The sequence below is a fragment of the Hyperolius riggenbachi genome, chromosome 8, assembly GCF_040937935.1.
Source record: "Hyperolius riggenbachi isolate aHypRig1 chromosome 8, aHypRig1.pri, whole genome shotgun sequence".
In the NCBI taxonomy this organism is placed as follows: domain Eukaryota; kingdom Metazoa; phylum Chordata; class Amphibia; order Anura; family Hyperoliidae; genus Hyperolius; species Hyperolius riggenbachi.
The window spans coordinates 127013201-127032675 of record NC_090653.1 but is presented as its reverse complement, the minus strand read 5'-3'; the positions used below and the strand labels follow the sequence as shown (position 1 = coordinate 127032675).

General features: G+C 47.2%; 1 protein-coding gene across 4 annotated transcripts in view; it reads left to right on the top strand.

Annotated features, from left to right (window-relative positions):
• Positions 1-19475, top strand: part of NRK (Nik related kinase) — a 506445-nt gene that overhangs the window by 80851 nt on the left and 406119 nt on the right. Inside the window, exon 3 of one of the 4 annotated variants that reach the window (XM_068251057.1) lies at positions 16517-16623. The exons of the other annotated variants lie outside the window; for them this stretch is intronic. Within the exon in view, the coding sequence (XP_068107158.1) occupies positions 16594-16623 (30 nt within the window). The 5' untranslated portion in view covers positions 16517-16593. The remainder of the gene's footprint in view (positions 1-16516; positions 16624-19475) is intronic. 4 annotated transcript variants of the gene reach the window in all.

The following is a 19475-nucleotide window of genomic DNA, read 5'->3' as shown; positions in this document are numbered from 1 at the left end:
TGTGTCGCTGCTGGGAATAGTAGTATACCGCGCACCCACCACTGTATAGCATTGTGCTCTGTGTCGCTGCTGGGAATAGTAGTACACCGCTCACCCACCACTGTATAGCATTGTGCTCTGTGTCGCTGCTGGGAACAGTAGTACACCGCTCACCCACCACTGTATAGCATTGTGCTCTGTGTCGCTGCTGGGAACAGTAGTACACCGCTCACCCACCACTGTATAGCATTGTGCTCTGTGTCGCTGCTGGGAATAGTAGTACACCGCTCACCCACCACTGTATAGCATTGTGCTCTGTGTCGCTGCTGGGAATAGTAAGACACCGCTCACCCACCACTATATAGCATTTCTGTACTGCCACTGTACTGCTGCCAGTCAGCGTGTACTTTAAGGATAAGTGAAATGAAGAAGAAATCCTGTGAAAGAGGGAGGGGCAAGGGAAGAGGTGTTTCCCCTGACGGTTCACGTACAGGCCACAGTGGAGCACCGAAGAAAACCCACTCAATACCGCCCATGTTGTCCAGGAAATCAACCCTAACAAATCCAAAAGAACAGGACCAGATAATTAATTGGATGACCTCTCAAGCGTCCAGCAGTGGGTTAAACAGCACCAGCACATCACACACGAGGTCCGAGTCCTCAGCCAGTTACAAGGAGCCAGTGGGCACAAAGCTGACACAACCGGCAGCGACACCACGCACACAACTGCCAAATAACCAGTCCGAAGAATTTCCTCGGGACACAATGGGGTATTCGCAGGAGCTATTCCCAGCCCAACAAACTTCCACCTTTCAAAGGTCAATGGAACAGTCAGAAATGTTGTGCCCGGATTCACAACCATTTACTGTGGGAAATGCACCGCGCACTGAAATGCAAGGCGAGTCCGAGGACTTTGAAACCCAAATCCCAGAGCAAGTTGGGCAGGAGGGGTTTCAATTGCAGGAGGTCGGCCGAGAAGATCTGGAAGACGACGTTGGAGTTAGCTGCGCAGAGGTTGTTCTGGGGAGCTCTACTCCACGGCGGCGGCCCACAATCACATATGACGAGTTTGAGGAGATGGAAGAGGAGGGTTTGGACAATGTGGACAGAGACCCAGATTTTGTATGTGAAGGAGAACATCGCCGTCGTAGCAGCACAGATGAGTCTGTTGAAGAACCCACTGCTGCACGAGTTCGCCTTGTGCCACAAGGTAGGCGGCGCGAAATTTTAGGCACCACAAGCGTGGAAGTTCAAGTGAGACGCAAAAGAGGCGCAAACAGAAATCGCCAGCAAGGCAGGTGCTCCAAAGTCTGGCCTTTCTTTGAAGACTGCAGTGAGGATGGTACCATGGTGATTTGCAAAGTGTGCAAGACCCGCCTGAGCAGGGGGAAAAATATTAACAACCTCTCCACCACCAGCATGACCCGCCACATGGTATCCAAACATCCCACTCTGTGGGCAAACGCAGCTGGACAGGGTACCAGCAACACTGCCTCCCTTGGGGTCACCAGACTCACCACCATACCCTCCTCAGCAGCAGCAGTAGCCCAGCCATTGCGTGGTTCACAACAACATTCACAAACATCAGACGACGCTGACACTGTCACTTTCCGGAATAGTGCTCTTGAGGTCTCCCAGTCTTCATCAAACACAACAACCAACAGCCCTTCAGTGTGCAGCCCTACGGTTCAGTTGTCTGTCTCGGAGATGTTTGAGCGCAAGAGGAAATTGCCAGCAAATGACCCCCGGGCCGTGGCACTAACAGCCAGCATAGCCAAGCTTCTGGCCTGCGAAATGCTGCCATATCGAGTGGTGGAGACAAACAGCTTCAAGGGCATGATGTCAGTGGCCATCCCACGTTACGTGGTTCCCAGCCGCTACCACTTTGCGCGCTCTGCAGTGCCTGAGTTGCATGAGCACGTGGTCAGCAAAATAACCCGAAGCTTGAAGAATGCCGTTGCCTGCAAGGTTCACCTCACCACTGACACCTGGACGAGTGCGTTCGGCCAGGGTCGATACATCTCCCTTACCGCGCACTGGGTGAACCTTGTGGAGCCTGGCAGCGATTCCTCACCTGCTACGGCGCGGGTGTTGCCCAAGCCGCAAACAGCTGCACAGCCGTCCCTCCCACTGGATAACAACAGCAGCACCTTCCTCTCTGACTCCTTCTCCTCCAACGCATCTCAAAGCTGTACCTCATCCGGAAACGCTAACCCAGCAGCAGTAGGATCGTGGAAGCAGTGCAGCACAGCTGTTGGCATGCGTCAGCAAGCGTTGCTGAAGCTGATCTGCCTTGGGGATAAGCAGCACATGGGAGGAAATTTGGAGGGGAATAAAGGAACAGACGGATTTGTGGCTGGGACCGCTGGACATGAAATCGGGCATGGTTGTGTGTGATAATGGGAGTAATCTCATTCGCGCTTTAAGGTTGGCTAAGCTGACACACATCCCTTGCCTGGCGCACGTGATGAACCTAGTAGTTCAGCGGTTCCTGAGGACATACCCAGGCGTGGCCGATCTTCTGTTGAAGGTGCGACGAGTGGCCAAACATTGTAGAAATTCCAGTACTGCTTCGGGGGCACTCGCCAAGATGCAGGAGCGCTTCAATCTCCCCCACCATCGCTTGCTGTGTGATGTCCCTACACGCTGGAATTCTACGCTGCACATGCTAGCCCGCTTTTGCGAGCAGAAGAGTGCAGTGGTCCAGTACATGACGGCACAGTACCGAGGCGCATCCGGACAGCTGCCAAGCTTCTGTGGATCCGATTGGGCCAACATGTTGGACCTCTGCCAAGTCCTCCAAAATTTTGAGCAATCCACGTTGCTTGTGAGCAGTGACAGCTCTTCAGTCAGCATTACCATACCACTGCTGTGTTTACTGAAGAAGTCAATGTTGAAAATCAAGGAAACAGCTGTCATGATGCAACTGGGGGAATCTGAAGGAGAAAACGATCAGCGTGATGATACCAACATCAGGCCATCTGCCTCAGGAAACACTGGCCCCAGCAGCTATGACGAAGAAGAGGAGGAGGAACAGCTGGAGTTGGAGCAGGAATTTCATGCCACCACTGACGAGGGCCAGAGCGGTGCACGTTGGACTTCCACAATTCAGCGCGAATGGTCAGCAGAAGCAGACCAGGAAGAAGGTGACGACTATGATGCATCACAACTATCACAACGCTCACAAGAGGATGATGAGGATTCTGGCAGGACTCTGGCACACATGGCTCAATTCATGCTAGACTGCATTGAACGCGACCCACGCATTGTGCGCATTCTGGACAACACCAATTACTGGGTTTATACCCTTCTGGATCCACGGTACAAACACAATGTTCCAAAACTGCTTGAAGAAAGAGTCAGACAGGTCAAAATGGAAGAATACCAGCAGGCCCGTGTGGAGACTTTAGAGAGGAGATTGACATCCTCCCCCTCCTCTAGCCAGTTGTACGCCGACAGACTGACTTCCGAAAACCCAGGACGACCAGGAGGGCAGCAAACACAAGCCGCAGCTAGTGCCCAAAAGGGAATGGTATCGGCAGTGTCCTTGGAGTGGGAAAATTTTCTGACACCCATGCAGCAGCTAGTGTTGGGCGAACATCTAGATGTTCGGGTTCGGGCCGAACAGGCCGAACATGGCCGCGATGTTCGGGTGTTCGACCCGAACTCCGAACATAATGGAAGTCAATGGGGACCCGAACTTTTGTGGTTTGTAAAGCCTCCTTACATGCTACATACCCCAAATTTACAGGGTATGTGCACCTTGGGAGTGGGTACAAGAGGAAAAATTTTTTTAGCAAAAAGAGCTTATAGTTTTTGAGAAAATCGATTTTAAAGTTTCAAAGGGAAAACTGTCTTTTAAATGCGGGAAATGTCTGTTTTCTTTGCACAGGTAACATGCTTTTTGTCGGCATGCAGTCATAAATGTAATACATATAAGAGGTTCCAGGAAAAGGGACCGGTAATGCTAACCCAGCAGCAGCACACGTGATGGAACAGGAGGAGGGTGGCGCAGGAGGAGAAGGCCACGCTTTGAGACACAACAACCCAGGCCTTGCATGAGGACAAGAAGCGTGCGGATAGCATGCTTTGTACCACCATGCAGTCATAAATGTAATAAAGATAAGTGGTTCAATAAACAGGGACCACGCGGCAACGCTAACCCAGCAGCAGCACACGTGATGGAACAGGAGGAGGCGCAGGAGGAGAAGGCCACGCTTTGTGAGACACAACAACCCAGGCCTTGCATGAGGACAAAAAGCGTGCGGATAGCATGCTTTGTACCGCCATGTAGTCATAAATGTAATAAAGATAAGAGGTTCAATAAACAGGGACCACGCGGCAACGCTAACCCAGCAGCAGCAGCAGCACACGTGATGGAACAGGAGCAGGCGCAGGAGGAGAAGGCCACGCTTTGTGAGACACAACAACCCAGGCCTTGCATGAGGACAAAAAGCGTGCGGATAGCATGCTTTGTACCGCCATGTAGTCATAAATGTAATAAAGATAAGAGGTTCCATAAACAGGGACCGGCAACGGTAACCCAGCAGCAGCAGCAGCAGCAGCAGCACACGTGATGGAACAGGAGGAGGCGCAGGAGGAGAAGGCCACGCTTTGTGAGACACAACAACCCAGGCCTTGCATGAGGACAAAAAGCGTGCGGATAGCATGCTTTGTACCGCCATGTAGTCATAAATGTAATAAAGATAAGAGGTTCAATAAACAGGGACCACGCGGCAACGCTAACCCAGCAGCAGCAGCAGCAGCACACGTGATGGAACAGGAGGAGGCGCAGGAGGAGAAGGCCACGCTTTGTGAGACACAACAACCCAGGCCTTGCATGAGGACAAAAAGCGTGCGGATAGCATGCTTTGTACCGCCATGTAGTCATAAATGTAATAAAGATAAGAGGTTCCATAAACAGGGACCGGCAACGGTAACCCAGCAGCAGCAGCAGCAGCAGCAGCACACGTGATGGAACAGGAGGAGGCGCAGGAGGAGAAGGCCACGCTTTGTGAGACACAACAACCCAGGCCTTGCATGAGGACAAAAAGCGTGCGGATATAGCAGCAATGCTTTTTGCCGCCATGCAGTCATAAATGTAATACAGATGAGAGGTTCAATAAACAGGGACCGGAAACGCTAAACCATCCCAGATGTTCATCGGTCATGTTACTTGGTTGGGGTCCAGGAGTGTTGCGTAGTCGTTTCCAATACAGGATTGATTCATTTTAGTTTGAGTCAGACGGTCTGCATTTTCTGTGGAGAGGCGGATACGCCGATCTGTGATGATGCCTCCGGCAGCACTGAAACAGCGTTCCGACATAACGCTGGCTGCCGGGCAAGCCAGCACCTCTATTGCGTACATTGCCAGTTCGTGCCAGGTGTCTAGCTTCATGCCCGGTTTCAGGTCCAGCGGTGCCAGCCACAAATCCGTCTGTTCCTTTATTCCCCTCCAAATTTCCTCCCCTGTGTGCTGCTTATCCCCAAGGCAGATCAGCTTCAGCAACGCTTGCTGACGCATGCCAACAGCTGTGCTGCACTGCTTCCACGATCCTACTGCTGCTGGTGCTGGGTTAGCATTTCCGGATGAGGTACAGCTTTGAGATGCGTTGGAGGAGAAGGAGTCAGAGAGGTAGGTGCTGCTGTTGTTATCCAGCTGTTTGCGGCGTGGGCAACACCCGCGCCGTAGCAGGTGAGGAATCGCTGCCAGGCTCCACAAGGTTCACCCAGTGCGCGGTAAGGGAGATGTATCGACCCTGGCCGAACGCACTCGTCCAGGTGTCAGTGGTGAGGTGAACCTTGCAGGCAACGGCATTCTTCAAGCTTCGGGTTATTTAGCTGACCACGTGCTCATGCAACTCAGGCACTGCAGAGCGCGCAAAGTGGTAGCGGCTGGGAACCACGTAACGTGGGATGGCCACTGACATCATGCCCTTGAAGCTGTTTGTCTCCACCACTCGATATGGCAGCATTTCGCAGGCCAGAAGCTTGGCTATGCTGGCTGGCTGTTACTGCCACGGCCCGGGGGTCATTTGCTGGCAATTTCCTCTTGTGCTCAAACATCTCAGAGACAGACAACTCAACCGTAGCGCTGCACACCGAAGGGCTGTTGGTTGTTGTGTTTGATGAACACTGGGAGACCTCAAGAGCACTAGTCCGGAAAGTGACAGTGTCAGCATCGTCTGATGTTTGTGAATGTTGTGAACCACGCAATGGCTGGGCTACTGCTGCTGCTGAGGCGGGTCTGGTGGTGAGTCTGGTGAACCCAAGGGAGGCAGTGTTGCTGGTGGTACCCTGTCCAGCCGCGTTTGCCCACAGAGTGGGATGTTTGGATAGAATGTGGCGGCTCATGCTGGTGGTGGAGAGGTTGTTAATACTTTTCCCCCTGCTCAGGCGGGTCTTGCACACCTTGCAAATCGCCATGGTAACATCCTCAGTGCAGTCTTCAAAGAAAGCCCAGACTTTAACTGGCTGAGGACTCGGACCTCGTGCGTGATGTGCTGGTGCTGCTTAACCCACTGCTGGACGCTTGAGAGGTCATCCAAGTAATTATCTGGTCCTGTTCTTTTGGATCTGTGAGGGTTGTTGTCCTGGACAACATGGGCAGTATTGAGTGGGTTTTCTTGGGTGCTCCCCTGTGGCCTGTACGTGAACCGTCAGGGGAAACACCTCTTCCCTTGCCCCTCCCTCTTTCACCGGATTTCTTCCTCATTTCACTTATCCTTAAAGTACACGCTGACTGGCAGCAGTACAGTGGCAGTACAGAAATGCTATACAGTGGTGGGTGAGCGGTGTACCACTATTGTCAGCAGTGACACAGAGCACAATGCTATACAGTGGCGGGTGAGCGGTGTACTACTGTTCCCAGCAGACACAGAGTGGAAGTAAACACAATGCTATATAGTGTGGCTGAGCCGTGTACACAGAGTGGCATTAAACACAATGCTATATAGTCTGCTATATAGTCACCCCGAACAGGGTGATGTTCTGCAGAACCCGAACAGTGGCAAACACTGTTCGCCCAACACTACTGGGAGGGAACGCAAATTTAGTACCTAAACACACGATACAACATGTTTTCCGGGGTCGGACTCTGAGGCACATACAGATGGTCCCGATCATCATCCTCATCATACAACTCTTCTCCTGAGTCTGACCCACCCACCACCTCTGCCACCCCAACATCCCCAGACACAGACCCCTCATCGTCCTCAACATTAACTTGGGATGCTGGCCTGAGCCAGACCTCCTCCTCCACATCAGGCCCCATCATCTCCTCAATGGCAGCCCTCATTAATCGCTCTGGCGACGGACTGATGGACACAACGTTCTCCTCCGGGGAGGGCTGCTGCTGACCACTGGCTGCTGGGGTGGATGTTATAGCTTGCGTGGGGCGTTGGCTGTTGCTGTTGTTGGGAGTGCTGCTCACAGCGGAGGTCTCTGGGGAACTCATGTTGAGCTCATATAGTGGTTGACGGTGAGTGGAGTATTACTGATCCCAGCAATATACACACTGACTGGCAGAGTACGCAATGCTATATAGTGTGGCTGAGCGGTGTACACAGAGTGGCAGTAAACACAATGCTATATAGTCTGGCTGAGCGAGCGGTGTACTACTGTTCCCAGCAGAATCAGAGTGGCAGTAAACAATGGTATATAGTCTGGCTGAGCGATGTACACAGAGTGTCAGTAAACAATGGTATATAGTCTGGCTGAGCGAGCGGTGTACTACTGTTCCCAGCAGAATCAGAGTGGCAGTAAACAATGGTATATAGTCTGGCTGAGCGGTGTACACAGAGTGTCAGTAAACAATGGTATATAGTCTGGCTGAGCGGTGTACACACAATGCTATATAGTCTGCTATATAGTGTCAGTAAACAATGGTATATAGTCTGGCTGAGCGAGCGGTGTACTACTGTTCCCAGCAGAATCAGAGTGGCAGTAAACAATGGTATATAGTCTGGCTGAGCGGTGTACACAGAGTGTCAGTAAACAATGGTATATAGTCTGGCTGAGCGAGCGGTGTACTACTGTTCCCAGCAGAATCAGAGTGGCAGTAAACAATGGTATATAGTCTGGCTGAGCGGTGTACACAGAGTGTCAGTAAACAATGGTATATAGTCTGGCTGAGCGAGCGGTGTACTACTGTTCCCAGCAGAATCAGAGTGGCAGTAAACAATGGTATATAGTCTGGCTGAGCGGTGTACACAGAGTGTCAGTAAACAATGGTATATAGTCTGGCTGAGCGGTGTACACACAATGCTATATAGTCTGCTATATAGTGTCAGTAAACAATGCTATATAGTGTGGCTGAACGAGCGGTGTACTACTGTTCCCAGCAGACACAGAACAGTACACAGAATGCTATATAGTGTGGCTGAACGAGCGGTGTACTACTGTTCCCAGCAGACACAGAACAGTACACAGAATGCTATATAGTGTGGCTGAACGAGCGGTGTACCACTGTTCCCAGCAGACACAGAACAGTACACAGAATGCTATATAGTGTGGCTGAACGAGCGGTGTACTACTGTTCCCAGCAGACACAGAACAGTACACAGAATGCTATATAGTGTGGCTGAACGAGCGGTGTACTACTGTTCCCAGCAGACACAGAACAGTACACAGAATGCTATATAGTGTGGCTGAACGAGCGGTGTACTACTGTTCCCAGCAGACACAGAACAGTACACAGAATGCTATATAGTGTGGCTGAACGAGCGGTGTACTACTGTTCCCAGCAGACACAGAACAGTACACAGAATGCTATATAGTGTGGCTGAACGAGCGGTGTACTACTGTTCCCAGCAGACACAGAACAGTACACAGAATGCTATATAGTGTGGCTGAACGAGCGGTGTACTACTGTTCCCAGCAGCGACACACAATGACTGGGGGGGACCCTGGCTAGCGTGGCTGGAGCGCGAACTACCCTGCCTGCCTACCCAAAGCTAAACCCACAGACAAATGGCGGAGATATGACGTGGTTCGGGTATTTATTTACCCGAACCACGTGACAGTTCGGCCAATCAGAGCGCGTTCGGGTCCGAACCACGTGACCCGTTCGGCCAATCACAGCGCTAGCCGAACGTTCGGGGAACGTTCGGCCATGCGCTCTTAGTTCGGCCATATGGCCGAACGGTTTGGCCGAGCACCGTCAGGTGTTCGGCCGAACTCGAACATCACCCGAACAGGGTGATGTTCTGCAGAACCCGAACAGTGGCGAACACTGTTCGCCCAACACTAGCAGCAGCCCACAGAACAGCAAGCGTGCAGATTCACCTCCAACACCGATCGCCTGGAGAAGATGGTCAAGGACTACATGTCAGATGGCGTAGCTGTGTTGAACAATCCATCTGCACCCTTCAACTATTGGGTATCGAAGCTAGACACCCTGGCACGAACTGGCAATGTACGCAATAGAGGTGCTGGCTTGCCCGGCAGCCAGCGTTATGTCGGAACGCTGTTTCAGTGCTGCCGGAGGCATCGTCACAGATCGGCGTATCCGCCTCTCCACAGAAAATGCAGACCGTCTGACTCAAATTAAAATGAATCAATTCTGGATTGGAAACGACTACGCAACACTCCCGGACCCCAACCAAGTAACATGAACAATGAACATCTGTGATGGGTTAGCATTTCCAGTCCCTGTTTATTGAACCTCTCATCTGTATTACATTTATGACTGCATGGCGACAAAATGCGTTGCTATCCGCACGCTTCTTGTCCTCATGCAAGGCCTGGGTTGCGCCTGAAAGCGTGGCCTTCTCCTCCTGCGCCGCCTCCTGTTCCATCACGTGTGCTGCTGCTGGGTTAGCGTTGACGGTCCCTTTTTACGGAACCTCTTATCTGTATTAGATTTATGACTGCATGGCGACAAAAAGCATGTTACCTGTGCAAAGAAAAATGACATTTTCCGCATTTAATAGACATTTTTTCCTTTGAAACTTTACAATCAATTTTCTCAAAAACTATAAGCTCTTTTTCAAATATTTATTTTTCTCTTGTACCCACTCACAAGGTGCACATACCCTGCAAATTTGGGGTATGTAGCATGTAAGGAAGCTTTACAAAGCACGAAAGTTCGGGTCCCCATTGACTTCCATTATGTTCGGAGTTCGGCGCGAACACCCGAACATCGCGGCCATGTTCGGCGAACGTTCGCGAACCCGAACATCCAGGTGTTCTCCCAACACTAGTAACAGCACCCCTGTGATGACGTACCGCATGTCAACACAGGGGGTGCTGTTACTGAGACAGATGTCGGGACAGGAAAGACATTGAAGCAGCGTGAGAGATCGGCTATTCTGTTGAAGATGAAGAGAGGTGAGTTATTACTATTATGCCTGCTCCCACCACCGCTGCAGCACCTACCTATATAAGCTATACTGCAGCACCTACCTAATCTATACTGCAGCACCTACCTACCTAATCTATACTGCAGTACCTACCTACCTAATCTATACTGCAGCACCTACCTACCTAACCTATACTGCAGCACCTACCTACCTACCTAATCTATACTGCAGCACCTACCTACCTAATCTATACTGCAGCACCTACCTACCTACCTAATCTATACTGCAGCATCTACCTACCTACCTAATCTATACTGCAGCACCTACCTACCTATCTAATCTATACTGCAGCACCTTCCTACCTACCTAATCTGTACTGCGGCACCTACCTACCTACCTAATCTATACTACAGCACCTACCTACCTAATCTATACTGCAGCACCTACCTAATCTATACTGCAGCACCTACCTACGTAATCTATACTGCAGCACCTACCTACCTACCTAATCTATACTGCAGCACCTACCTACCTAATCTATACTGCAGCACCTACCTACCTAATCTATACCGCAGCACCTACCTACCTACATAATCTATACTGCAGGCACCTACCTAATCTATACTGCAGCACCTACCTACCTAATTATACTGCAGCACCTACCTAACCTATACTGCAGTCACCTACCCAGAGCAGGGACTAGGTCCTCCAGCACCCAAGGCTGAGACACCAAAGTGCGCCCCTCCATCCCTCCCACCCCAGCCGTCACACACTGATTGCTATTAGACTAAGAGGGCCACAGGGCCCACAATCCCCCCAACACCTTACTCTCTAGTTATCTGGCTTGCAGTCATTGCCATGTATCCCCTTTTCTTATTTCTTTCTGCTTCATACACAATTAGGAATGACAACTGAATGAATTGTGCGCCCCCTCCTACATTGCGCCCTGAGGCTGGAGCCTCTCCAGCCTATGCCTCGGCCCAGCCCTGCACCTACCTATCTATCCTATGCTGCAGTCACCTACCTATCTTACCTATACTGGCAGCTACTTATTGAAGCTATACTGCAGTCACCTACCTAAGCTATACTGCAGTCACCTACCTATCTATCCTATACTGGCACCTACTTATCTAAGCTATACTGCAGTCACCTACCTAAGCTATACTGCAGGTACCTACCTACCCTATACTGCAAGCACTTACCTATCTAATCTATACAGCAGGCACCTACCTATCTAATCTATACAGCAGGCACCTACCTATCTAACCTATACTGCAGGCACCTACCTATCTACCCTATACTGGCACCTACTTATCTAAGCTATACTGCAGTCACCTACCTATCTAACCTATACTGCAGGCACCTACCTACCAAACCTATACTGCAGTCACCTACCTACCTATCTAACTTATACTGTCACCTACCTATCTAAGCTATACTGAAGTCGCCTACCTATCTAAGCTACCTATCTATACTGCAGGCACCTACCTACAGTATATAACCTATACTGCAAGCACCTACCTATATAACCTATACTGCAAGCACCTACCTATCTAACCTATACTGCAGGCACCTACCTATCTAACCTATACTGCAGGCACCTACCTACCAAACCTATACTGCAGGCACCTACCAATCTAATTCATACTGGTGGCACCTACATAGCTAACCTAAACTGTGGGCACCTATACCTGGCTCCATGGGGGGGCGGGGGGGGGGCGATTTTTACACCCTTGTCCTGGGGGAAATTTAGCCTAGAAACTGCCCTGGAGTCTGGAATCGAGGCGGAGATGCTACGAGGCTGACTGACAGCCTCACATAAAAAAAGCCAGCTAGCGACAAGCAGATTGTCACTAGCCTGGGGATCTTTTAAGGGGGTGCAGAAAGGCGCAGGTGGGGCTGGTAGCGGCTATACAATGACCCAGAGGCATGTCATTGTGCAGACGACATGCCTCTGGGTCCTATTAGGATCATCATACACCACCTCGGGTTCTCTTTAAGGTAACATCTCTAAAGTTAACTCTTCAATCCTTAAAATAACTCCAGAATTCTAAAGTTAAAGACAGGCTGTTAATTAACTGCATGTGAAAATAACTACAGGGGAGGTAACTTAAGGACTGAAGTGATAAGTTTTCAGATAGATGTGTGGTGGTAAGTTTTCTTTTGCCTTATTATCTCCAGCATGATCTTAGTGAATTGAAGCCCTTGTCTGGGAAGCAGCAGCTTGCAAATCCAAGGTCCTAGCCATCAGTCAGTTAACCAAGAGATGATTAACACAGCTGTTGACTATTTTCCAGCTAGTACCTCTGACCTACTGGCCATTGTTTCCCTGCACAGTGTCAGATTACTCACCAGGCAACAAAAACAATTGGGGCCCCAGTAGGTCTAGGAGGACCATAAAGATTTATTGCCTCTATTCATGTAGTGCTTAAAGTGGACCGAAACAAAAAATACAAGATTTCAAAAATAAAATCTATTTTCTAAATTATATTAATAAATAGCAGCCTTTTTCCAGCTGCATGATGACAATTATAAAATATTTTACCTTTATTGGTGGAACCCCTACCTTCCTTTCATATTGGCGGGACAGAATCCGGCAGACTGGTGGAGGAGATTAAAAACAAAAACAAAACACAGGCTGCTACTTATGATGTCACCGGGAGGTGATCTCAGCTTGTGGGAGATTTTACATAGACGACGCCCCTGGGAGGGAGGGTAGCTGCTGACAAACACACCCCTGATCTAAAACCTCCTACTAAGCTTGGTAGTAATGGCTGTATAACCCTAGTTATGAAAAGAGAAGGGTGAAACGCATGCACTGAAATGATCATAGGCTTGAAGGCTTTGTATGTGTCAGAGTGGTGCAACTAAATATTTTGAATTAAAAACATTTTTGGTTTGGGTCTGCTTTAAGTAACTCTTCTCCCCAGAATTTTTTTTCAGCTGGGTGGCATGAAAAAGTAGCCGAGTGGGGCATGATGGAGGAATGGAGGGGTGGTGCTTCTCTTTGCAACTCTGCTTACAGTACAGGAAGAGGAAGAGGAGGCGAGCCAATGACAGCCGGGTACTCCCCAAAATTACCCGGGTGGAGCACCCGTCTAAAAGAGCCTGGGGAGAACACTGCTCTGGATATAGTAAACTCAGTAGTCCAGGTCCCAGCAAATGCCTCTGTATGAATATACAATGTAAGACCAATTCAGATATAGTAAACTTTTAATATAGTAAACTATTTTTCTTAGTCCCTTGGAGTTTACTATAAAGGGATTCTACTGTATTTGCACATTTTTATAAAACAGGAAGATGTTTGCTGGAGTAAACTCATTATTGTTAAACTTTATTTACAAAGAGCTGTACAATAGATAGAGGAGACATTACAACATTAAACAATGTTACACAGGGACAATTAAATCGATAAACCGTAAACAAAATAGTGATGCAACAATAAATATTGGTGTGAACAATGCTGGAATTACAGTCCGAGTCAAGGAATGGGGAGGCTCTATGCTATCCAGAATCTTCTCGCTGTTCACGTACAGTGATGTGAAAAACTATTTGCCCCTTCCTGATTTCTTATTCTTTTGCATGTTTGTCACACTTAAATGTTTCTGCTCATCAAAAACCGTTAACTATTAGTCAAAGATAACATAATTGAACACAAAATGCAGTTTTAAATTATGGTTTTTATTATCTAGTGAGAAAAATACTCAAAACCTACATGGCCCTGTGTGAAAAAGAAATCCCCCCCCCCCCCTGAACCTAATAACTGGTTGGGCCACCCTTAGCAGCAATAACTGCAATCAAGCGTTATAACTTGCAACAAGTTTTTTACAGCGCTCTGGAGGAATTTTGGCCCACTCATCTTTGCAGAATTGTTGTAATTCAGCTTTATTTGAGGGTTTTCTAGCATGAACCGCCTTTTTAAGGTCATGCTACAACATCTCAATAGGATTCAGGTCAGGACTTTGACTAGGCCACTCCAAAGTCTTCATTTTGTTATTCTTCAGCCATTCAGAGGTGGATTTGCTGGTGTGTTTTGGGTAATTGTCCTGCTGCAGCACCCAAGATCGCTTCAGCTTGAGTTGACGAACAGATGGCCGGAAATTCTCCTTCAGGATTTTTTGGTAGACAGTAGAATTCATGGTTCCATCTATCACAGCAAGCCTTCCAGGTCCTGAAGCAGCAAAACAACCCCATACCATCACACTACCACCACCATATTTTACTGTTGGTATGATGTTCTTTTGCTGAAATGCTGTGTTACTTCTACTCCAGATGTAACGGGACACGCACCTTCCAAAAAGTTCAACTTTTGCCTCGTCGGTCCACAAGGTATTTTCTTGCCAAGTCTTGCCAATCATTGAGATGTCTTTTAGCAAAATTGAGACGAGCCTTAATGTTCTTTTTGCTTAAAAGTGGTTTGCGCCTTGGATATCTGCCATGCAGGCCATTTTTGCCCAGTCTCTTTCCTATGGTGCAGTCGTGAACACTGACCTTAATTGAGGAAAGTGAGGCCTGCAGTTCTTTAGATGTTGTCCTGGGGTCTTTTGTGGCCTCTGGGATGAGTTTTCTCTGCGCTCTTGGGGTAATTTTGGTCGGCCGGCCACTCCTGGGAAGGTTCATCACTGTTCCATGTTTTTTCCATTTGTAGATAATGGCTCTCACTGTGGTTCGCTGGAGTCCCAAAGCTTTAGAAATGGCTTTATAACCTTTACCAGACTGATAGATCTCAATTACTTTTGTTCTCATTTGTTCATGAATTTCTTTGGATCTTGGCATGATGTCTAGCTTTTAAAGTGCTTTTGGTCTACTCTGTGTCAGATAGCTCCTATTTAAGTGATTTCTTGACTGAAACAGGTGTGGCAGTAATCAGGCCTGGGGGTGACTACAGAAATTGAACTCAGGTGTGATAAACCACAGTTAAGTTATTTTTTAACAAGGGGGGCAATCACTTTTTCACAGAGGGCCATGTAGGTTTGGAGTTTTTTTTTCTCACTAAATACTAAAAACCATAATTTAAAACCTGCATTTTGTGTTCAATTATGTTATCTTTGACTAATAGTTAACGGTTTTTGATGAGCAGAAACATTTAAGTGTGACAAACATGCAAAAGAATAAGAAATCAGGAAGGGGGCAAATAGTTTTTCACATCACTGTAAGTGGCACAGTTCACACAGCAGACACACCCTGATTTACACTTGCGGATTTCTTGCAGAGAAGGGAGAATTAGACTTAATTAGGATGTTGTCTGTAACCACACACAGGGTGAATTTCTTTGTGTTTTCCTTGTATGCTGTGCAAGAGTAGGCCCAAATTAGCTGTAGAACTGCATTGCCTATACAACATGCAAGGGAGAAGCTTTACCAATGCTGTGTTCCTTAACTGGAAAGGAGAAGAAAATGAGGGTAAAGAGCTGCTGATAATGACTGTTCTGTGGGTGGGTTGTGTGGATCAAAGAATAAGTGGGAAAAAGTTAAAAATCCTACCATTGTGATGTATTAATATATAAACAGGACATGTGTCCATTCACTTCTAAGTTTCCATGCCAGTGCTAAGCATCAGTAATTACCAGAGTAACTGCTTGGTAGCATACACAGCCATATGTTATTTTCTGCATTATTCCTGGAGTGGAAAAGAAAATTACCTCTCAACGCTACATGTGGTCCCTCAATAAATCTAAGCATTCCTCACATAACCATAACAGGATAAAATACGCATGGTCACGTGTGCCACAGTCAGCTTCCTCCTTCAGGTACTTCATAAAAGACATACGATCCTGTCAAAGTAAAAAAAAGTACCGGTGACTCCCTCAAACTGAAGGTCTCAGCAGTATTTAAGTATTCAGATACCTTGTGCATCTTTTTGACATACTACGCAACAACTAGGATAGCATTTGCTTGAACATTACAGATTTCCATAAGATTTATAAGGCCGTCAAAAGAAGAATTGAATATTCACTCTCCTGTGACAAACGGGGAGCCAGGAGGACGTAGTAAAGAGTGGCACTGCTTCTACTGCAACTGCGAGCGAACATAAATTAGCAAGAACCAGACATTATACTGTCATAAATATTCAGAGAGGGACATCTCCTAGAGTAAACTAATTACTGCAGGGAGCCACCTGACCAAGAAAACAAGTGAACTGTGGAAGCATTAAGCAAATAAAAAAGCATGTAAAAGCACTAGAGTGGTAGTAATGAGACATTTTAATAACACATACACTGCGCTGGTTACATTAAGTGAGGAATATGTTTCTGGGTGAAGGACTGCTTTTCAACTCCGCAAGAAAGGAGAACACAGAAGACTGGTTCCTCTAGATGCACCCTTGTTCACCACAAGACAGAACGGTAAGAAAAACACATGAAATATTATGCTTGCTGTTAACTTCTTCACCTCTAATTGATCTAGTATAATGGTTTCTAATAAAGCTGAAAAATAGTTTAGAAGGTCTGCTATATTAAAACTGCAGAGCATACTTTTATGTTTTGAACGAACGGCCTGAGTTTATCTGTGTGATATATTGGACTTACCCTTTAACACTTTTTCATTTGTCCTGTATATCTTTCTAAACACAGAAGACCAACTGCCTTTTCAGCTTTTTTACATGCAACAACAAAACACATAGTACTGATGTAGCTATCAGTTTATTTATTTCCATGGATTGGTTGTTGCTTTGTTACCAATAGTATTTTTAAAGCGGAAGTACAGTCGCCACTTACGCTTTATCCAAAATGAATACATAGCCCTCCCAGGAGCATAAAATATATAGCGCTGCTAAAATACTTTTTAAAGGATAACTGTACTTGCAAAGTATGTTTTTGCTAAAAATGTTAGGGGATGGAGGTGTCCAAAGTATTTGTATAGTAATACAATAATTAAAAACATAAAAATATATAATAAAGAGAGGTCGTATTTTACTTCTCCGAAAGATAGGGCACCAGTTTAGCTGGTAAAGTTTAATTATTCAAAGCACAGATAGACAACGCGTTTCACAGGTCATAGCCCGCTTCCTCAGGCCAATACATCGTTCCTTCCAGCGGTATGAGTAGGGTATGGGCGCCTTTCCACATTTTGCTCAAAATGTTCCTGTCACCTTCCTGAAGGCCCCCAGAACTATATTACATGCTCTCGCCTCATCTTCATACATATGGAATGGCGGTGGTGTGATCATTAAAGCTAAAAGTTTTGTCTGTGTAGAGTCAGCGCCACTGCTCTCAATGCTTGCTCCATATGCAATTCAGTTTTTCTCCTGAGTTTTCTCCTAAGTGATATTTTCACACCTTGTCAATAAAATGCCATTTAAACCACCAGCAAGGAAGAAAATACTCAAAATAACTTTAATAGTACTTTTTCACCTACTTTACTTTTTCAATTGCAGAGTGCTGTTGAGTAAGACGCAGATTCCCTCTATTTATTCCAGTGGAAAGGCGATATACTTTTAACTGCAGAGAATAGAATTCTTCAGATCATATATGGTGATCAATTCCGGTGGGTGTGTAGATCAGGGGTGAGCAGGTACTAGGGGGCTGGGAGAAGCTTAGAGTGGCATTTTTAACTTAACTGCACTATGTACAGTTACATTTTAGGCCCCCCCAAAAAATATTATTTTTTTTCCCCTGGATTGTGAACACACGATTATAACACAAGGAGACACGGACACGTTAGATACTGATACTGGGTGAAAAGTCCTTACCCAGCATGCATTTGAGTTAGCAGCTTCCTGTTAGTATGAGCATGTAATCACAAACCAAGGGAAATACTGTAAAAGTAAATCTTTTAAAGCATGAGGGTCAGCCATACTATCCCAGGGAAAACACACACACATACACACACTTGTTTTACTTACATAACATATGTATTGTACTGTCCACATTTTGATTTCAATTAATTTTATATAACAAATAAAGAAAAACTTTTCCAGTCATTTCCCATCTTTACTGCCTCTGACTGAAGCCAATGCTGATGTGATTTCCTCCCTTTGTTTTGTAAACACATGTAAGCAGAACATAGATGTAATTTCAGCAGCTTCTGCAGAGGGGTGAGGGGATTTATCTTCATTTACGTCCTCAGTCTCGTGTCACACTGAACCGCCTTCAGCCAATCAGTGAGGATCAGTATTGTGGGAGGGGAAGAAGGGTCGATGACCAGTGCCCCTCTCCCCAGAAATGTACGAGAAAAGAGCCAGGCTGACTGAGATAAGATTTATTACAATACTTGCAATGCAGGGTCAGGATGTAGACTACATAATAAACACAGAGCAGTGCATAGTAGGAATTTGTTTTTATGGCTGTCAATCCCTCTTTAAGCTTCAAAACCTAAATTACTTTTGCAGTGCTATATTTTTTATACTATAGGGAATTTATTTTAGACACATAATTATAGTTCTCCTTTAATACTGATTTTAATTTTATTTTACTGTTACCTTAATTGCACTGTGGTCAGCAATATCACCAGAAACATCTCGAGGAGGTGAAGAAAGAGCCTGATCATAGAGCAGTTAAACTATGGCATGGATGTAAGGTCGATTTGCCATCAGATTCGACCAACAGATAGATCCCTCCCTGATCGAATCTGATCAGAGAGGGATCGTATGGCTGCCTTTACTGCTAACAGATTGTGATTCGATTTCAGCATGAAACCGATAACAATCTGTGAAGCTGCTGCTACTGCCCCCCGCATACATTACCTGCTCCGGGCGGCGCGAGCCCCCCCTCTGTCCCCGCGGCTTCCTCTCCGCGCTGGGTTCCGGAATCCGGACCGGCTGCAGCTTCATTGAACTGCCTGTTCGGGGAAGCTTAAACAGTAAAGGGCGCTCTACTGTTTAAACTTCCTGCCGGGACAGGAAGTTCAATGAAACTGCAGCCGGCCTGGATTCCGCAACCCAGCGCGGAGTAGAAGCCGCGGGGACAGAGGGGGACTCGCGCCGGCGGAGCAGGTAATATATTGCCGTTAGCGTCAGTTGTCGGCATTCGAACGCCGTTAACGCCGCACTCCCGACCCACCGACAATCGAGCAAAATCTTCCGCACGGCCGGATCGACGGGAAAGGACGGATACGATTGATTTTGGACGGAAATCGATCGTTCTGTCAGCGTTTGCGCAATGATTTCACAGCAGATTCGATCACAGTGATCAAATCTGCTGTATATCGGCAGGAAAATCGGTGTATTGGCCCCTTTAGACTATGGTAGACATTAGAT